The sequence below is a fragment of the Salvelinus alpinus genome, chromosome 2 (assembly GCF_045679555.1).
Source record: "Salvelinus alpinus chromosome 2, SLU_Salpinus.1, whole genome shotgun sequence".
Lineage (NCBI taxonomy): Eukaryota > Metazoa > Chordata > Actinopteri > Salmoniformes > Salmonidae > Salvelinus > Salvelinus alpinus.
This window is the reverse complement of record NC_092087.1, coordinates 16,997,802-17,017,000: the sequence shown is the minus strand read 5'-3', so window position 1 is coordinate 17,017,000 and position 19,199 is coordinate 16,997,802. Positions and strand designations below refer to the sequence as shown.

The 19,199-nt window shown below is 42.3% G+C and overlaps 2 protein-coding genes across 5 annotated transcripts in view; one reads left to right on the top strand and one right to left on the bottom strand.

Annotated features, from left to right (window-relative positions):
• LOC139555020 (voltage-dependent calcium channel subunit alpha-2/delta-2-like) overlaps window positions 1–15,987 on the top strand; it is a 304,976-nt gene extending 288,989 nt beyond the window's left edge. For all 4 annotated transcript variants that reach the window (XM_071368420.1, XM_071368412.1, XM_071368429.1 and 1 more), the window contains 8 exons: window positions 1,114–1,185; window positions 1,280–1,432; window positions 2,030–2,082; window positions 3,193–3,248; window positions 3,370–3,493; window positions 9,926–10,035; window positions 10,826–10,911; window positions 11,081–15,987. In XM_071368420.1, coding sequence (XP_071224521.1) covers window positions 1,114–1,185; window positions 1,280–1,432; window positions 2,030–2,082; window positions 3,193–3,248; window positions 3,370–3,493; window positions 9,926–10,035; window positions 10,826–10,911; window positions 11,081–11,203 — 777 coding nt within the window. In that variant the 3' untranslated portion in view covers window positions 11,204–15,987. The remainder of the gene's footprint in view (window positions 1–1,113; window positions 1,186–1,279; window positions 1,433–2,029; window positions 2,083–3,192; window positions 3,249–3,369; window positions 3,494–9,925; window positions 10,036–10,825; window positions 10,912–11,080) is intronic.
• On the bottom strand, window positions 15,926–19,041 carry LOC139555048 (putative protein-lysine deacylase ABHD14B). The gene is made up of 5 exons (XM_071368457.1): window positions 18,316–19,041; window positions 17,236–17,450; window positions 16,857–17,098; window positions 16,456–16,594; window positions 15,926–16,191 (listed from the first exon to the last, which is right to left on the bottom strand). Exons 2-5 carry the CDS (start codon window positions 17,447–17,449, stop codon window positions 16,055–16,057), a joined length of 732 nt encoding a protein of 243 aa, XP_071224558.1. The 5' UTR covers window position 17,450; window positions 18,316–19,041; the 3' UTR covers window positions 15,926–16,054.
• Window positions 19,042–19,199: the final 158 nt, after the last annotated feature.

Here is a 19,199-nt window from a genome sequence, read left to right as displayed (position 1 = left end):
TTTTCCCATGATGTCAAGCAAAGAGGCACTGAGTTTGAAGGTAGGCCTTGAAGTACATCCACAGGTACACCTCCAATTGACTCAAATTATGTAAATTAGCCAATAGGATGGTTCTTAAGCCATGACATCATCTTCTGGAATTTTCCAAGCTGTTTAAAGGCACAGTCAACTTAGTGTATGTAAACTTCTGACCCACTGGAATTGTGATACAGTGAATTATAAGTGAAATAATCTGTCTGTAAACAATTGTTGGAAAAATGACTTGTGTCATGCACAAAGTAGATGTCCTAACCGACTTGCCAAAACTATAGTTTGTTAACAAGACATTTTTGGAGTGGTTGAAAAAGTGTATGTGAACTTCCGACTTCAACTGTAAATACACAGGGGATAATGGGGAAGATGGGCGACACCTGGAGGGGGGTGGAGACAATCACAAGGACAGGTGAAACAGATCAAGGTTTGACAAACTGTCTTCTAGTAGATGGAAAGGCTTTCCAAAAAACCTTCTCAATTAAATGATAACTAGCCTATGTCTACTTGGCATAATTATATCATAATTATTTGCATCAATCCAGTGGCCATTTGTTTTACAAACTCCATCTTAAATGCTACAGAAACACCACTAACCAAACAACAGTGCAAGCTGGCACTTGAATTTAAGGGTAACAACATTTTTCCTAGACCTCGAAATTGGTCTCATGGTTTAAGCATTGTTTTGGACTTAGAACATCAAATGTTCTTGTTCTTCTATTAAAAAAGTGTGACTTAATTGACTCAGTTGACAGCCTGATGTACAGTATCTGTTTCAATGGTAGGACTACTATTAGCCTGCTTGCACAGTACATTTTGGTTTGGCCTGACTGTGAAAGATCAATATGGGATTTTTCAATGTTTCTCATATAATTCTTTGCACAGGGTGGGTCGTTTGGGAATTTCTTTGCAAAATTTGAGTATACTCACTTCTCCAGGCATCACTACACCACTGTGAACAATGCTACTATCATGTTTTCAATGGTACTATATGCATGAAGCTAAGACATAGTTGAGAGTTAAACAGACTAACAGTTGGGGTCTCATGTCGTCATGGTTGTCCATCTGCGCCTGTCCACACAGGACCTTCTTTGTTACCTGGTGGATGACGGTGGTTTCCTGATCATGTCCAATCAGAAGGATCACTGGAACAAGGTGACATGTTCTGACAGTTACTACAAAGCTTTATTGAACCCAGTCTATCCTTGACTTAGGGGCATGTTGTATAATTCTTTCCTCTCTTCCACAGATTGGCATGTTCTTCAGTGAGGTGGACCCCTACCTGATGCATGCTCTCTACAACAACTCCTTTTACAACCGGAAGCAGTCCTTTGACTACCAGTCTGTGTGTGACCCCGTGCCAAGCAGCAACACCGGGGCTGCACCAAGAGGAGTCTTTGTGGTAAGGACTTCACATATTCAACAATGAAAGACACGGCTATCGGGCCTCCCGAGTGGCGCAGCGGTCTAAGGCACTGCATCTAAGGCACTGCACCGGGTTTGATCCCGGGCTGTATCACAACCGGCCTTAATCAGGAGTCCCCTAGGGCGGCGCACAATTGGCCCAGCGTCGTCCAGGTTAGGGGAGGGTTCGGCCAGGGGGGCTTTACTTGGTTCATTGCGCTCTAGTGACTCCTTGTGGTGGGCCGGGCGCCTGCAGGCTGACTGCGTTCATCAGTTGAACAGTGTTTCCTCCGACACATTGGTGCAGCTGGCTTCCGGGTTAAGCGGGCGGGTGTTAAGAAGCTTGGTTTGGCAGGTCATGTTTCGGAGGATGCATGACTCGACCTTCGCCTCCCGAGCCTGTTGGGGAGTTGCAGCGATGAGACAAGAACAAAATTGGGGAGAAAAGGGGGGTAAAATACAAAAAAATACAAAATAAATAAGACACGGCTATCACCCTTCTGTAATAATGAATGCTTGATAGCTAGCTAATTTAAAATGGAGAACAGGCAATGTCCTTGTGTTTATGTGTCCCCTTCTTTCTCTGTCCCATCAGCCCACCATTGCAGACTTTGTGAACCTGGCCTGGTGGTCATCAGCAGCTGCCTGGTAAGACCAGAGAATACAAGAATACTGTTGCCTGAAACACACACTACTTAAACAGAGCCACATATTTGCACTACCAACATCCTTTAACCTCTCTGGGATATGTGGGACGGTAGCGTCCCACCTGGCCAACATCCAGCGAGAATGCAGAGCGCCAAATTCAAATAAATTACTATAAAAATTTAACTTTCATGAAATCACACATTCAATATACCAAATTAAAGCTATGCTTTACGGCAAAAAGCAAACAATGCTATTATCTGAGGATAGCACCCCAGCTAACAATCACAGACCATCATATTTCAACCATCCCGGCGCGACACAAAACGCAGAAATAAAGATATAATTCATGCCTTACCTTTGACGAGCTTCTTCTGTTGGCACTCCAATATGTCCCATAAACATCACAAATGGTCCTTTTGTTCGATTAATTCCGTCGATATATATCCAAAATGTCCATTTATTTGGCGCGTTTGATCCAGAAAAACACCGGTTCCAACTTGCACAACGTGACTACAAAATATCTCAAAAGTTACCTGTAAGCTTTGTCCAAACATTTCTAACTACTTTTGAAATACAACTTTAGGTATTTTTTAACGTAAATAATCGATAAAATTGAAGACGGGATGATCTGTGTTCAATACCGGAGGAAAACAATGTGTAGCATGCTTTCTGGTCACGCGCCTCTAACAAACAGTACACTTCACTGGAGCCTCATTCTGAACATGGCTACTTCTTCAATTCTCAAAGGAAAAACCTCAACCAATTTCTAAAGACTGTTGACATCCAGTGTAAGCGATAGGAACTGCAGGAAGGTCCCTTGGAAATCTGGATTCCCAATGAAAACTCATTGAAAAGAGAGTGACCTCAAAAAACAAAAAATCTGAATGGTTTGTCCTCAGGGTTTTGCCTGCCAAATAAGTTCTGTTATAGTCACAGACATGATTCAAACAGTTTTAGAAGAGTGTTTTCTATCCAATACTAATAATAATATGCATATATTAGCATCTGGGACTGAGTAGGAGGCAGTTTACTCTGGGCACGCTTTTCATCCAAACGTGAAAATGCTGCCCCCTATCCTAGAGAAGTTAAACAATCTCCCTTTCCACCCAGGTCCCTATTTCAGCAGCTGCTCTATGGAATGGCCTACCACAGTTGGTTTGTCACAGGTGAGTACAAAGTCGAGATATTGTGGTTTCTGTTTTTTTTGAAGGACAGTGATTGCAACACTGTACTAGTTATTATCTGTGTCCACATCAATATGTATTTGTCTATGTCTGTGTGTTGTAGATGAGGTAGAGGCAGAGGGGATGGACTCCAGAGAGACCAGCTGTGTGACGATACAGACTCAGTTCTACTTCACTAACATCAACAGCTCCTATGACATCCTGCAAGACTGTGGCAACTGCTCCAGGTAGCTTTTACTCTCCACGTACAACTCATACAAACATACACCAACATACAGTGCAGAAAGTATTCAGACCCATTGACTTTTTACACATTTTGTTACGTTACAGCATTATTCTAAAATAGATTAAATTGCTTTTTTCCCTCGTCAATCTCCACACAATACCCCATAATGACAAAGCAAAAACTGGATTTTATAAATGTTTGCAAATTTATAAAAAATGTAAAGATATGAAATAACACATTTACATAAGTAATCAGACTGTTTACTCAGTACTCTGTTGAAGCACCTTTGGCAGCAATTACAGCCTCAAGTCTTCTTGGTATGACGTTACAAGCTTGGCACACCTGTATTTGGGGAGTTTCTCCAATTCTCTCTGCAGATCCTCTCACTCTGTCAGGTTGGATGGGGAGCGTTGCTGCAAAGCTATTTTCCGGTCTCTCCAGAGATGTTCGATCGGGTTCACTCCTGCGTATGTGAATTGATTGCCCACCCATCTATCTTCAGAGCTCGTACTGTTAGGTGACCTAAACTGGGATATGCTTAACACCCCGGCCGTCCTACAATCTAAGCTAGATGCCCTCAATCTCACACAAATGATCAATGAACCTACCAGGTACAACCCCAAATCTGTAAACACGGGCACCCTCATAGATATCATCCTAACCAACCTGCCCTCTTAATACACCTCTGCTGTCTTCAACCAGGATCTCAGCGATCACTGCCTCATTGCCTGCGTCCGTAATGGGTCTGCGGTCAAACGACCACCCCTTCATCACTGACAAACGCTCCCTAAAACACTTCAGCGAGCAGGCCTTTCTAATCGACCTGGTCCGGGTATCCTGGAAGGATATTGACCTCATTCCGTCAGTAGAGGATGCCTGGTTATTCTTTAAAAGTGCTTTCCTCACCATCTTAAATAAGCATGCCCCATTAAAAAAATGTTGAACCAGGAACAGACATAGCCCTTGGTTCACTCCAGATCTGACTGCCCTTGACCAGCACAAAAACATCCTGTGGCGTACTGCATTAGCATCGAATATCCCCCACGATTTGCAACTTTTCAGGGAAGTTAGGAACCAATATACACAGGCAGTTAGGAAAGCAAAGGCTAGTTTTTTCAAGCAGAAATGTGCATCCTGTAGCACAAACGCCAAAAGTTCTGGGATACTGTAAAGTCCATGGAGAATAAGAGCACCTCCTCCCAGCTGCCCACTGCACTGAGGCTAGGAAACACTGTCACCACTGATAAATCCATGATAATTGGGAATTTCAATAAGCATTTTTCTACGGCTGGCCATGCTTTCCACCTGGCTACCCCTACCCCGGTCAAGAGCCCTGCACCCCCCACAGCAACTTGCCCAAGCCTCCCCCATTTCTGCTTCACCCAAAACCAGATAGCTGATGTTCTAAAATAGTTGCAAAATCTGGACCCCTACAAATCAGCTGGGCTAGACAATCTGGACCCTCTCTTTCTAAAATTATCCGCCGCAATTGTTGCAACCCCTATTACTAGCCTGTTCAACCTCTCTTTTGTATCGTCTGAGATACCCAAAGATTGGAAAGCTGCCGCGGTCATCCCCCTCTTCAAAGGGGGAGACACTCTAGACTCAAACTGTTACAGACCTATATTCATCCCGCCCTGCCTTTCTAAGGTCTTCGAAAGCCAAGTTAACAAATAGATCACCGACCATTTCGAATCCCACCATACCTTCTCCGCTATGCAATCTGGTTTCCGAGCTGGTCATGGGTGTACCTCAGCCACGCTCAAGGTCCTAAACGATATCATAACCGCCATCAATAAAAGACAATACTGCAGCCGTATTCATCAACCTGGCCAAGGCTTTCGACTCTGTCAATCACCACATTCTTATCGGCAGACTCAACAGCCTTGGTTTCTCAAATGACTGCCTCACCTGGTTCACCAACTACTTCTTAGACAGAGTTTTCTTTGTGTCAAATCAGAAGGCCTGTTGTACGGACCTCTGGCAGTCTCTATGGGGGTGCCACATGGTTCAATTCTCGGGCTGACTCTTTTCTCTGTATACATCAATGATGTCGCTCTTGCTGCTGGTGATTCTCTGACCCACCTCTTCGCAGACGACACCATTCTGTATACTTCTGGCCCTTCTTTGGACACTGTGTTAATTAACTATACTCCAGATGAGCTTCAATGCCATACAACTCTCCTTCCGTGGCCTCCAACTGCTCTTAAATGCAAGCTAAACTAAATGCATGCTCTTCAACCGATCGCTGCCCACACCTGCCCGCCCGTCCAGCATCACTACTCTGGACGGTTCTGACTTAGAATATGTGGGCAATTACAAATACCTAGGTGTCTAGTTAGACTGTAAACTTTCCTTTCAGACTCACATTAATCATCTCCAATCCAAAATTAAATCTAGAATCGGCTTCCTATTTCGCAACCAAGCATCCTTCACTCATGCTGCCGAACATAACCTCGTAAAACTGACTATCCTGCCGATCCTTGACTTCGGCGATGTCATTTATAAAATAGCCTCCAACCCTCTACTCAGCAAATTGGATGCAGTCTATCACAGTGCCATCCATTTTGTCACCAAAGCCCCATATACTACCCACCACTGTGACCTGTATGCTCTCGTTGGCTGGCCCTCACTTCATATTCATCGTCAAACCCAATGGCTCCAGGTCATCTTTAAGTCTTTGCTAGGTAAAACCCCGCCTTATCTCAGCTCACTGGTCACCATAGCAGCACCCCCACCGTAGCACGCGCTCCAGCAGGTATATTTCACTGGTCACCCCCAAAGCCTATTCCTCCATTTGGCCGCCTTTCCTTCCAGTTCTCTGCTGCCAATGCCTGGAACGAATTGCAAAAATCACTGAAGCTGGAGCCTCATATCTCCCTCAATAACTTTAAGCATCAGCTGTCAGAGCAGCTCACAGATCACTGCACCTGTACATAGCCCATCTGTAAATAGCCCATCCAACTACCTCATCCCCATATATATTTTTTTTATTGCTCCTTTGCACCCCAGTATCTCTACTTGCACATTCATCTTTCACTCCAGTGTTAATTTGCTAAATTGTAATTACTTCGCCACTACGGCCTATTTATTGCCTTAACTCCCTAATCTTACCTCATTTGCACACACTGTATATCTATTTTTTCTATTGTGTTATTGACTGTACGTTTGTTCATTCCATGTGTAACTCTGTGTTGTTGTTTGTGTTTTGCACTCCTTTGCTTTATCTTGGCCAGGTTGCAGTTGTAAATGAGAACTTGTTCTCAACTGGCCTACCTGGTTAAATAAAGTTGAAATAAAATAAAAAGTAAAAAAGTTGTCTTGGCTGTGTGCTTAGGGTCATTGTCCTGTTGGAAGCTGAACCTTCGCCCCAGTCTTAGGTCCTGAGCGCTCTGGAGCAGGTTTTCATCAAACCTGCTCTGTACTTTGCTCCATTCATATTTTCCTCGATCCTGACTAGTCACCCAGTCCCTGCTGCTGAAAAACATCCTCACAGCATGATGTTTCCACCCCCATGCTTTACCGTAGGGATGGTGCCAGGTTTCCTCCAAGCGTGTGTGGTGGTTAATTTCTTTACTATCAAATGAGGAGAGACAAACTTATCACACAAGTCAGAGTTATACTTAAACTAAATCTTTATTCACTTATTAATAAGGGAGCAGGTTAACTTCTTATGGGCAGGTGGGACGGTAGCATCCCACCTGGCCAACATCCGGTGAAATTGCAGAGCGCGAAATTCAAACTACAGTATTATAAATATTTAACGTTCATAAAATCACAAGTGTATTACCTCAAAATAAAGCATAACTTCTTGGTAATCCAGCCACGGTGTCAGATTTCAAAAAGGCTTTACGGCGAAAGCAAACCATGCGATTATCTGAGGACAGCGCCCCGCATACAAACACATGGAAAACATATTTCAACCAGGCAGGTGCGACACGAAAGTCAGAAATAGCGATATAAAAAATGCCTTACCTTTGATGATCTTCTTCTGTTGGCACTCCAAAAGGTCCCAGTTACATCACAAATGGTCCTTTTGTTCAATAATGTCCTTCTTTATATCCATTAAAACTCAGTTTAGCTGGTGTGCTTCAGTCAACAATCCACTCAGTTTCCCTCCAACAAAATGCATACAAAATGAATCCCAAACGTTACTAATAAACTTTTCCAAACAAGTCAATCAACGTTTATAATTAAACCTTAGGTACCCTAATACGCAAATAAATGATCAAATTTAAGACAGAGAATCGTTATTGTCTTTACCGGAGAAAAATACCAAAGAACGCGCTCTCTTCCACATGCTTGGAAACACTACAGCCAAAATGGGAGCCACCTAGAAAACTACAATTTCTGGCTCATTTTTCTGAAACTCTTTCTAAAGACTGTTGCCATCTAGTGGAAGCCCTAGGAACTGCAATCTGGGAGGACTTGGCCTTATAATTAAAGTGATAGCCATTGAAAATAGAGGTAGGCTGAATTTTCTTTTTGGGGGGGGGTGGTTTGTCCTCAGGGTTTTACTTGCCATATCAGTTCTATTATACTCACAGACATAATTTTAACAGTTTGATGAGACCAGGTGAGAAACAAACACAGGTGAAATCAATGAACAAAAATGAAAGACAGGGCTACGTTCTAGAACACAAAGAAACAGGGCTATGTTCAAGAACACAAAGGAAAAGAACACAAGGTTGACTAAGAAAAGAAAAGCAGAACCTTACAATGCTATGGAATGCAGTCTCTTTAGGTTTATCACCCAAAGACATCGTAAATCTTCTGTCAGTGTAAATCTCCCAGAGGCCCATCCTCAGTAGAACACACACAGATGAGTGTTCTAACAACCCCTTATTATGTTGCATAAAACAACCATTTGATGCAATAACAGTATTATAACATAATCTTGTCATTTCTCTCACACGTGACGTTTGGCATTCAGGCCAAAGAGTTCAATCTTGGTTTCATCAGACCAGAGAATCTTGTTTCTCATAGTCAGAGTCCTTTTGTTGCCTTTTGGCAAACTCAAAGTGGGCTGTCATGTGCCTTTTACTGAGGAGTGGCTTCTGTCTGGCCACTCTACCATAAAGGCCTGATTGGTGGAGTGCTGCAGAGATGGTTGTCCTTCTGGAAGGTTCTCCCATCTCCATAGAGGAACTCTAGAGCTCAGTCAGAGTGACCATTGGGTTCTTGGGTTCCATTGGGTTCTCCCTGACCAAGGACCTTCTCCCCCGATTGCTCAGTTTGGCCAGGCGGCCAGCTCTAGGAAGAGTCTTGGTGGTTCAGTACTTCTTCGACTTAAGAATGATGGAAGCCACAGTGATCTTGGGGACCTTCAATGCTGTAGAAATGTTTGGTACCCTTCCCAGATCTGTGCCTCGACATAATCCTGTCTCTGAGCTCTATGGACAATTACTTCGACCTCATGGCCTGGTTTTTGTTCGGACATGCACTGTCAACTGTGGGACCTTATATAGACAGGTTGTGCCTTTCCAAATCATGTCCAATCAATTGAATTTACCACAGGTGGACTCCAATCAAGTTGTTTAACCATCTTAAGGATGATCAATGGAAACAGGATGCACCAGAGCTCAATTTTCTTTTCACAGCAAAAGGTCTGAATACTTATGTAAATGCATTTTTTTATTTAATAAAGCAAACCTAAAAAAAAAAAGTTTTTTGCTTTGTCATTATGGGGTATTGTGTGTAGATCAATGAATAAGAATAAGACTGTAATGTAACAAAACGTGGGGAAAATCAAGGGGTCTGAACACTTTCCGAATGCACTGTAGTTCATGGAAAATGCAGTTGAGTAATAGTCCTGCAGCATTTCCTAAACTCGGTCCTGGGGACTGCAAGGTGATTACGTTTTGGGTTTTGCGCTAGCACTGCACAGCTGATTCAAATAATCAACTAATCATCAAGCTTTGATTGAATCAGCTGCGTAGTGTTAAATCAGCTGCGTAGTGTTAGGGCAAAACCAAAATGTGCACCCCTTGGGGTCACGAGTTTGGTAAACGCTGCCTCAATTAATCTAAAAGTTTATGAAATTCCATCAGAAGTACTGAAATAGTAACCTCATTAAGTTAGATGAGCCTAGTAAAACGATCTCATGGAGCTGATCCAACAGTGAACAAATCTGTCATATACAATTGTAGGATCTTAATTTGATCACTCTTTTGTTGCTGAGAATTTTCCTGCATCTTTCGTGATTTGCATAAATTCACTGAAAACCTACACTAACACAAAGATATTAAAACAGTATTACACTTTTCATGTAGCCTACTTTTGGCCAGCTAATAGCCTAATCACCAATCAAGCAACATAATAGACTAAACATACAAATCCTGTTGCTGCAGAATTATTTTGCTTTGACAATATAGGTCAAATTAAGATCCTACACTTGTAAGAGTTTGTTGACTCAGTCTCTCTTTGTGTGTAGGCTGATCCATGCCAAGAGGTTAAACAACACCAACCTGCTGTTTGTGGTGGCAGAGAAGATGCCCTGCAACACCTGTGAGGTGGAGAAACTGTCCCAGGCGGAGACAGAGTGTATCCTTGCCAACACATACACACCTGCTGTTGGGAGTCTTCTCCGCTCATTCGTTTATCTCTTTATCGACTTGTTTATAAGAGTGGCTTTTCACATTCAACTGACTGGTGCTAATGTCAAACCATTTAAATTTGGGTTCGGTCCAGTTCACCCCTTGATGACTATTCTAACTAAAGCATCTGTATGTTGTGTTTATCGTTGTGTTACATTTTTTTATGGCATAAACTTGTGGGAGAGGAAGCTATAGGGGCGGGTGTGTGTAAACACATGGAGACTTGGAGAGTGACTATATACAGTGGGGAGAACAAGTAGTTGATACACTGCCGATTTTGCAGGTTTTCCTACTTACAAAGAAATTAAACCAAGCTCTCTGGTCTTGGCCATTGTGGAGAGGTTGGAGTCTGTTTGATTGAGTGTGTGGACAGGTGTCTTTTATACAGGTAACGAGTTCAAACAGGTGCAGTTAATACAGGTAATGAGTGGAGAACAGGAGGGCTTCTTAGAGAAAAACTAACAGGTCTGTGAGAGCCGGAATTCTTACTGGTTGGTAGGCGATCAAATACTTATGTCATGCAATAAAATGCTAATTAATTACTTAAAAATCATACAATATGATTTTCTGGATTTTTGTTTTAGATTCCTTCTCTCACAGTTGAAGTGTACCTATGATAAAAAATTACAGACCTCTACATGCTTTGTAAGTAGGAAAACCTGCAAAATCGGCAGTGTATCAAATACTTGTTCTCCTCACTGAAAGGTAGTGTTCCATTCCTTAACCACGCCTTCCAGTCAAGGAGGATAACCCATCATGTGAGGACATGAGTGCAGCGAGGTATCGAAAAGGGCCCGCTGTGTGCTACGACTACAATCTTTCTGTAAGACTTACAACTGACTCTACAACTCAGCAGACCCTACAATAAACATATACTGTAAATATGCTGATGCACATAGATTCTATTTTCACTAAGACACACACTAAGAATATTTATTTTTTATTTTCAAAAATTCTACTGTATGACTAAAAATGTCTCCTTTACTCTCCAGGAGAACACATCAGACTGTGGGCGGGGCCACTCCTTCCAACCCTCACTCCAGACCCTGCTCATGATTCAGCTCTTCCTCCTCTATCCAATCGCCAGCCCCCATATTCTGCCCCTTTTACTTTAATTTTCCTCCAGTCTGCTCTCCCCAGCTCTTTGTCCATCCTAACGCTCCCACTCTCTCCCCTCTATGCTCCGCCCCTGCTCTAGTCATAGGTTATAATGGGACTTCCTGTCACTGCAACTTGGAAGCCCTGAGTACCGCGCTACTGTACCCAGCTAGCTTCAATTGTTGTTGCTTAGTGACAGTTGCAGGACCTTTGTGTTCTCAGCGAGTTGCGTACCTTCATCCATGGGAAGAGATTCAGAAGGTTGGTGTTCCAACCACCACAATTATCAGAGGCTATGTCAGAAAAGAAAAAAGACCCCATCCCCACCCGCATCAACAAGACGAGTGACAAGTGAAAAGACAAGTTGGATGCCGTGTCACAGAGCTCCAACCGTCATGGACACAGCAGAGTTTAGGTTGTCTGTTTGTGCCTCTGTTAGTCAGATGGGATGAGGAGACATGGCCTCCATCTCGCTCACTCATCTCTGACCTGATCAGTTTCCTCGCTCTGTCATGTGTCTCTCATAGGGGGTTACTGTACGGACCATTCAGACGTTCATAGCTACTGTAACAAGAACATTAAGGAGAAAAAGAACTTTCAAGTATACAAAAACATACAATTATAAACTGTTGAAGTGTTGAGTATTCAAAGCACATGTTAGGGTATCATTTGCAATGAAAGTTGTTACATTAATTTATTTATGCACTATATCTACTTCTTGCCAAAATGAGAGACTTTCATGTGGTCTTGTTTTTATAACCAAGTGAGAGGAAAAAGAGAAACCCAGAAAGGAAAGCTGGAGAAATAGTGTTAGGAATATCTGAGTTGCCTGAATTCCAATTCTTCTTGTACACCTCTACTGTTCTCCACTTGAAGTTAGAACTGTTTCTGCCCCTGGAAGCACAGTATTAGATTTATAATCATGGTAACATGGAACTATTCTATGAAATAGTAGTCTTACAAAGAATACATTTTGTCACGTTGTATAAATGATTGGAGACATGCGCAGGAATACATAATAGGGGGTTTTAATACTCCACCCAAAAATACAACATGCCATGAGGCACGGGGACAAAGCCCAAAACAAACATGTGTACAAAAACACAGGGATGTAACCCAAACAAAAGAGTGAGGTCTCTAATAAATACACAGGATGAGACCCGCAATACACTACACAGGACGAAACCCATAATAACAAATGCACAACAATACACGGGACCCGTTAATAACGAGTACACAATACACGCAGAAAGCCGAAGCAACAAAGCACAGGAACTCACAAGACCAACAGACATGGGAACAATAACCGACAAGACATTGGGGAACAGAGGGCACATATATACAATTACTAATCAGGAGAATGGGAATCAGGTGTGCATAATGAGACCGTTCAGTGGCACCTAGAAGCCGGTGACGTAGACCTCCGGAACTTGTGCACGGAATGAGCAGCAGTACCGGGGGAATCCGTGACACATTTGATTATCATAGTTGACTGATGTTAGTTAATGAATTGGTAATTATGTGTCCAAATCAGACAAAGCAAATTATAACTTTCGCCCTTACAAAAATAATTCAAATACTAGGCTACACCAGTTTATTATGAATCGATATTAAGCCTCTGAAAAGTCTGTGCGTTTGGGCTTCATTGCTGTAGGTGGTGTGTACTTTCCCACTCTCCACAGACTAATTGAATCGTTGTTTACACGTCATTTCAACAAAATTACATTGAACCAACGTGGCATAGATGTCGAATTGACAACTGTGCCCAGTGGGATCCTTTCTGATCAGTGGACATTCTGACTGACCTCTACTCCTAACCCAGTGAAAGCTAACCCCTCTGCCAATCCTCATACAGCCGCTCCACCAGGTCCACTAATGTTCCTAGGACTATATTTGTATGTGTTTAATATCTGTTGTCACCACAGCAGAGCAGATATACTAATATCTATTCAGACTGGCCCATAAGTATCTCGTTTTAGTTGCAGGTAGGTTTTGGCAGAACTTAGCTTGTATTACCTTTGACAGACGCTGTGTAACTTCAGACCATTTGCTATTGGGGGATTGGGGCTTAACATTTCCCACATAAAGGAATGCAGCCGAGGCCACTACAACTTACTGTACGGTGAGGACTGAGCTGCAGTCTGAGTTTTCTGTTACATGTCATTCTGATCAATTTGAAGTGAAATGTCATTAGACTCCATGTTTAGGAGCCACTTTCTGTTGTCATAGTGCCTTGATGCACTTTGTTTTGGAAAGCATTGTCTCTTGAGCTACTGTACAGTACCTTTATAGAAGAGGCACCCTAATGGCTGTGGAGCTACAGGATCTTTATAGAGCAAGTCTGTTGGCTATACAGTATATCTACGGTAGCTTTATAGAGACACCATATTGACTAGATGTTATTGTAGCTCAATGTAGACTTTCGATTGGCTGTGGCTCCTGGCTGCTGTACAATTCCAGGGCTACCTGATTGCTACCAGATAGAGTTGCTGTACAGTACCTTTACAGAGCCATCTATAGAGCTAAACTATCAGTATAAATCTACTTAACTGGTCATAGATCTACCTTTATAGGGTCACCTGACCGCTATCATTGCATTTCTGTCTGAACCGTATGTGCGTTTGTGTTTGTGTATGGGTGTATGTTTGTTTTAACCCTCAGAGGGAATGTCTTTAAAACTGGGTTGAGAGGATGGGGAATGACTGTTGTGGTAGCGTAGCTGTTTGTTGTTCCAATTCCAATGGAAGAAGTGTTATATCAGATGTTGTTATGGAGCGGAAAAAATTATTTTACAAAAAAAAAAAGAATCCAATTTTGTCTCACCGGTTTGCTCAATATATTGTCATGAGGGAGCTGCATACTGTATGTGACCACTGTATTCACAGAGGTGTTCAAAAATAATGTTTAATATGTCCGTGTGTTTCTGTTTCAAAGGATACATAGTGACTAAACCTCTCTAAATGCCTTAGTGTTTCAGTGTTCTCCCTCTTACACACACACACACACACACACACACACACACACACACACACACACACACACACACACACACACACACACACACACACACACACACACACACACACACACACACACACACACACACACACACACACACACACACACACACAGTGAGCCTCCCAAATATTCACTTTCTCCACAGACTTTCCCAATCCAGAATGTTGCACTCTGGATTTAAAGAGGTTTAGGTTTTGATGTGTCCGTCGATATAAAATGGTGTGAGTTTCTTGTACACATTGCTGCTTGGAGTGGAGGACTTTCATAGTTTACATTGACTCTGAATCTGTATTGACTCTGAAATCCCTCCACCCCGCCTCACTGTTAACGTGAATACAACATCTAAACCCCAAAACCTCCTTTACTGTAACCATAAATACACACATAATGTACAGTGAACAATATAATTTTTGGCAAGACAAAATGTTAAGTAACTGCATAATTATATTTTTTATTTTAAACTAGGCAAGTCAGTTAAGAACAAATTCTTATTTACAATGACAGCCTACCCCGGCCAAACCCGGACGATGCTGGGCCAATTGTGCGTTGCCCTATGGGACTCCCGATCACAGCCGGTTGTGATACAGCCCAGGATCGAACCCAGGTCTGTAGTGACGCCTCTAGCACTGGAATGCAGTGCCTTAGACCGCTGCCCCACCCAGGATCCCTATCTCAGTGAAAGACTGGACCAAATAGAAACTCAGAATCTGACGTTTGCAATTGTCTCCTTTCAATGTTTGGGTTCACCATTTTTTAAATTCCTCATATAGATAGTCTTGTTGCATTTTATTGTTTTATTATATCACAGCATTTGTTTGTCCCTCTGTAGATCTACAAATTTACCAAATTTACATTCGCTGTGGAAATGTACCCCCTGTGACTTCCTCTGGCTCAGCAGCAGACACAAGCACTGACAAATTTACACATTCAGACATGCAGTTACACCCTTATGCACCCACATGCACAAAGCACACACATGTAACACTAACAGTTATACCTACACATGCACAGCTGGGGGATGTTCAGCTCTAGACTAAAGTAAGCCAAGGATGTCTATTCCCTGTGTGGGATGTCAGAGGCTAGCTCAGGGAGTGGGTCTCCACAGAACAGCATGGGACTGTGTCAAACAAAAGGTAAAAGAATCATGATTTGTATGTCTGTGTGTCCAGAAGGGGACCCAATCGTGTGCTGAGGGACACAGGTCGGTTTTCTGTGGTTTGAGAATTTTACTTTTTGCTCTAAAAAAATAAGGGGAAAAAGGGCAAGTTTAGGGTGAGAGGACCGGGTCTGCTTTACAGCCAGCCCTAAAGGGAGGGTCTTCACGTGGCCCTGCCCCTGCCTACCCTTGCGGTGTCCGTGCGTCTCTGTGGGAAAGACACGTGTGTATGTGATTCTGTAGTCTGTAGTCTGGTGCTATGTGACCATGTTTGACAAATGTGTAAAAAAAAAAAACTGTAACAAAAAAATTATAAATTCAGTCAAATTCTAAGTGAAGTAAAAAAAAAAATGGAATAAAGTAAAGATAAGTTTGAGATCTAAACTGTTTTTATTTTTTATTTTTTTTTGTGGGTGTCTGAGTGTGTATGTGTGTGCGCGGAAGATTTAGCTCCCTCTCTCTGGGCATTGGTCCATGTCGCTCCATTCTTTTGTACTGATAAAGCAACAAAAAAAAAGAAGAGGGTAAAATTTGTAAAATATTGTGTCTGTGACTCCTTGTAAAATATTTTCAAATTGTTTATTACAGAGAATCAGTTATTAAATAATGTTCATATTTTTCACTTCATTTAATTGTCTGGTGTTTGTTTTTACATCTCTGAAATGCCAGGACTCATGTCCAGTACATACCTACTTTATAGCAGGGCACACCTGATTCTAATAATCTGCTGGTTGATATGCTGAACCAGGTTAGTTGCAACTCGGGATTGGAGTGAAAACTTACAGGACGGTAGCCCTCCAGGAACAGGGTTGGAGACCCCTGCTGTATAGGCTACAAACACACAGTTCACATACATTATCATCAGTGACCTATTTACAGGTCTCCAAAACATCACACTAAAAAATCCTCCCTCCTAGCTTTTGACAAATATTATACAACGGGTGGGTCTAATCCTGAATCCGGTGTCTATTCCACAAGTTACCAACAACATACATAGTCGATTTTATATATAAAGAAATGTTAGTAGGTATTTAACGTATAGTGTTGCATCCATGGACAGATATCCCAATGACACTGAACAACATCACAACGTACTGAGAAAGTCAGTGAGAGCCGTGTGCCACGTGGCTGGGTCGTCCAGATAGCATGGATGTCCTGCTCCTTTCATCACCAACACCTTGTGATTGGCTAGCTTCCTCAGGTTGTTCAGAGAAACCTCCTTTAGCTGAGCATCCTGGAATGAAAGTAGAGGTGGCTAGTTAAAATAAACTGTTACCCAATCTCACATACAAGGGCCGGGTTTCAATCTGATCGCAGGTTGTAGACAATACGGCTTTAAAAGGCAATTTCCAATTTCCAGGCAGTCACACAGAGCACCCAAACACAGGACATGTTGCATAGGAGCAAAGCCAGTGTTTGCAACAATCATTGACCAACCAGAGAAGAGAAAAGAGAGAGGAGAGAGCTATAATCCATAAGCACACACATGTACGCACCTGTATGCTGATGTACTGCTCTGCTGTGAATTTCTCAGTGCAGATGGGAGCCACAGGGATGTATGCCCGGACCAGAGCCTCGTGCTGGAAGAGGACGGGCAGGGAGTACATGCCACTGAGAGAGGGACTGACTACCACCACTGGCCCCATCCCCAGGGCCTCACACACCTGCTTCAGGAACCCACCAGGGGCCAGCTCTCCTACAGCGGATGGGGCCACTGCTGACATAGACTGACCAAAACCTAGTGGTGGGGAGAAGGTAGAGGAAGAGACAGATGGAGTTACAGGTCAGTGATTCATTGAGTCATGAATTATGTTTTTGTTGCTTAATCAACTCCTCAACTACTAATTTACTACTATTCTCACAACTGAAGCTCACCTGGTAGGTCGATGGCCACAGCACGACAGCCAGCTTTGGCCAATGTCTCCAGTGTACCTATATTGAGCCAATTCTCAGATGAGAAACGGATGCCGTGCAGAAGTAGGATGGACAGATTGACTTCACCTGTAGCCGGTTCAGCTTGTCTGTAAAACAGAGGGGCCTTGCAGGATTCCACATGCAAGCTCCCTTCTGTCATTTTAGCAGCACACATCCTATGAAGGGGGTTTAAAAAAAAGTAATACAGTCTAAATATAATCACCAAATATTTGAAGAAAGATGGTGAAAAAGTAAATTAAAGCCAAAGTCTGTAACATTTCCAGTGCCTTACATCCAATAGTCCTGTTTCAGGTTATTGTCCAGCCTGGTCTCATAAACTAGATGTAACATAGTAATGTAAATCCGGGACACTCAAATTAGTACTGTATGGTATGGTAATAAGACAGAAGTTTACTTAAGGCAAAAACAAAATGAGGGTAGTTGGTCGGGGTGGATGGGTGGGCGTATTTACAACATATTGTACGGATTGCAATTCGTAATATACAGTATCATACGAAAAGGATGATGGACATCCACAAATTAATACACCATACTAAATATAAAATATCAAACTAAATGGAGGTAGACAGATTTACATCTACTGTTACGTCTACCCCATGAGTCCAGGTTGTAGCGTCATAGAATACAGTATATTGTAAACAAATGTATGGCACATTAGCACTACAGATATTACATCATAAAAAGTATGTGATATCTGCATGTGTAAATGCATTTAATCTGCTACATTAGGCCTGTTAGGACTTCATTGATTGTATCTAATGTCTGTATGCAATTTGTTGAGTGTTGTGCATGTAGTGAAGGCTAGCTTCATTGTCGCTTGGCCGATAGCCACCAAATGAAATGTAGGAAGGATTCTTGTCAAGTTCTCTGTAATCGATCTCCAGGGAAAGTTACAGCTCATAGCTCGTATTGCCCACAAGCACACATTGTCATTGATCTGCCTGTGATCAAAGTTCACATTTATTCAAAATGATTTGCTTAGCCTAGATTTTGATGCATGTAAGACAAATCTATCTTTACCTTCACGCTGTCTGAGTGGTTTCTCTCTGAACTAAAAGTGGGATGGCTGCAGTGTTGCCAACTAATTTTCAGGGTAAGTTGCTAGAGGCAGGTTGATTTGTTGCTAAATGACGTTGTGATGTCATTGCGTGATAACGTAAAACTGCGTCATTGCGTGGAATACACAATAACGTTACTCAAATTGTCTGGCCATCTCGGCGAAAAATATGATTTGACATTTGTTCAGGGACAGACTCCCATTCCTTTCTGTACTTCTGGCTGTACAATTTTGATTGAGACATGTTGATTGATGTTGTAAGTTCTGTTCAAGATCATACATTCATGACCAACTATATTCATTTGGGTTTGGCTCGTCGAACGCGTACTACTGCTGCTGCAGTCAGCCAACAATGATTTGCAATTTGCTGAAATTGCTGCTGGCTGTGCACGAGCTGAGCGCCTGCTGCTGACGTCACTCACAATGCACTTTTGCAGCCAGACACGTGTGTTGTGACCGAGTGTGTGACAGAGAAAATCGTTTTTGTGTCATTAAGAGGGAAAATACGTGCATTTTAGCGTTAGTCACTTTTCAAAAGTTGCTAAAAGTTCAAAATACATTTTTAAAAGTAGCTAAATTTGTTGCTAGGTGCTGTTTGAAAATAAATTTGCCAGCGTAGCGTTAGTCTGAAAAGTTGCTCAATCTAGCAACAAAATTGCAAAATTGGCATCACTGGATGGCTGTGTGGTTTCACTTTTCCACTGATAAAGTCAAGTCTACTGTAATCTTTGTGGTCGTTTGGATTCTACTGACGTCCAGTGGTGATCACGCGTATTGCCGAGGCTCATAAGTAAAGTGTTACACTGACTTGAGTTGATATTTTAGGCTACATTGTATTAATGATTAA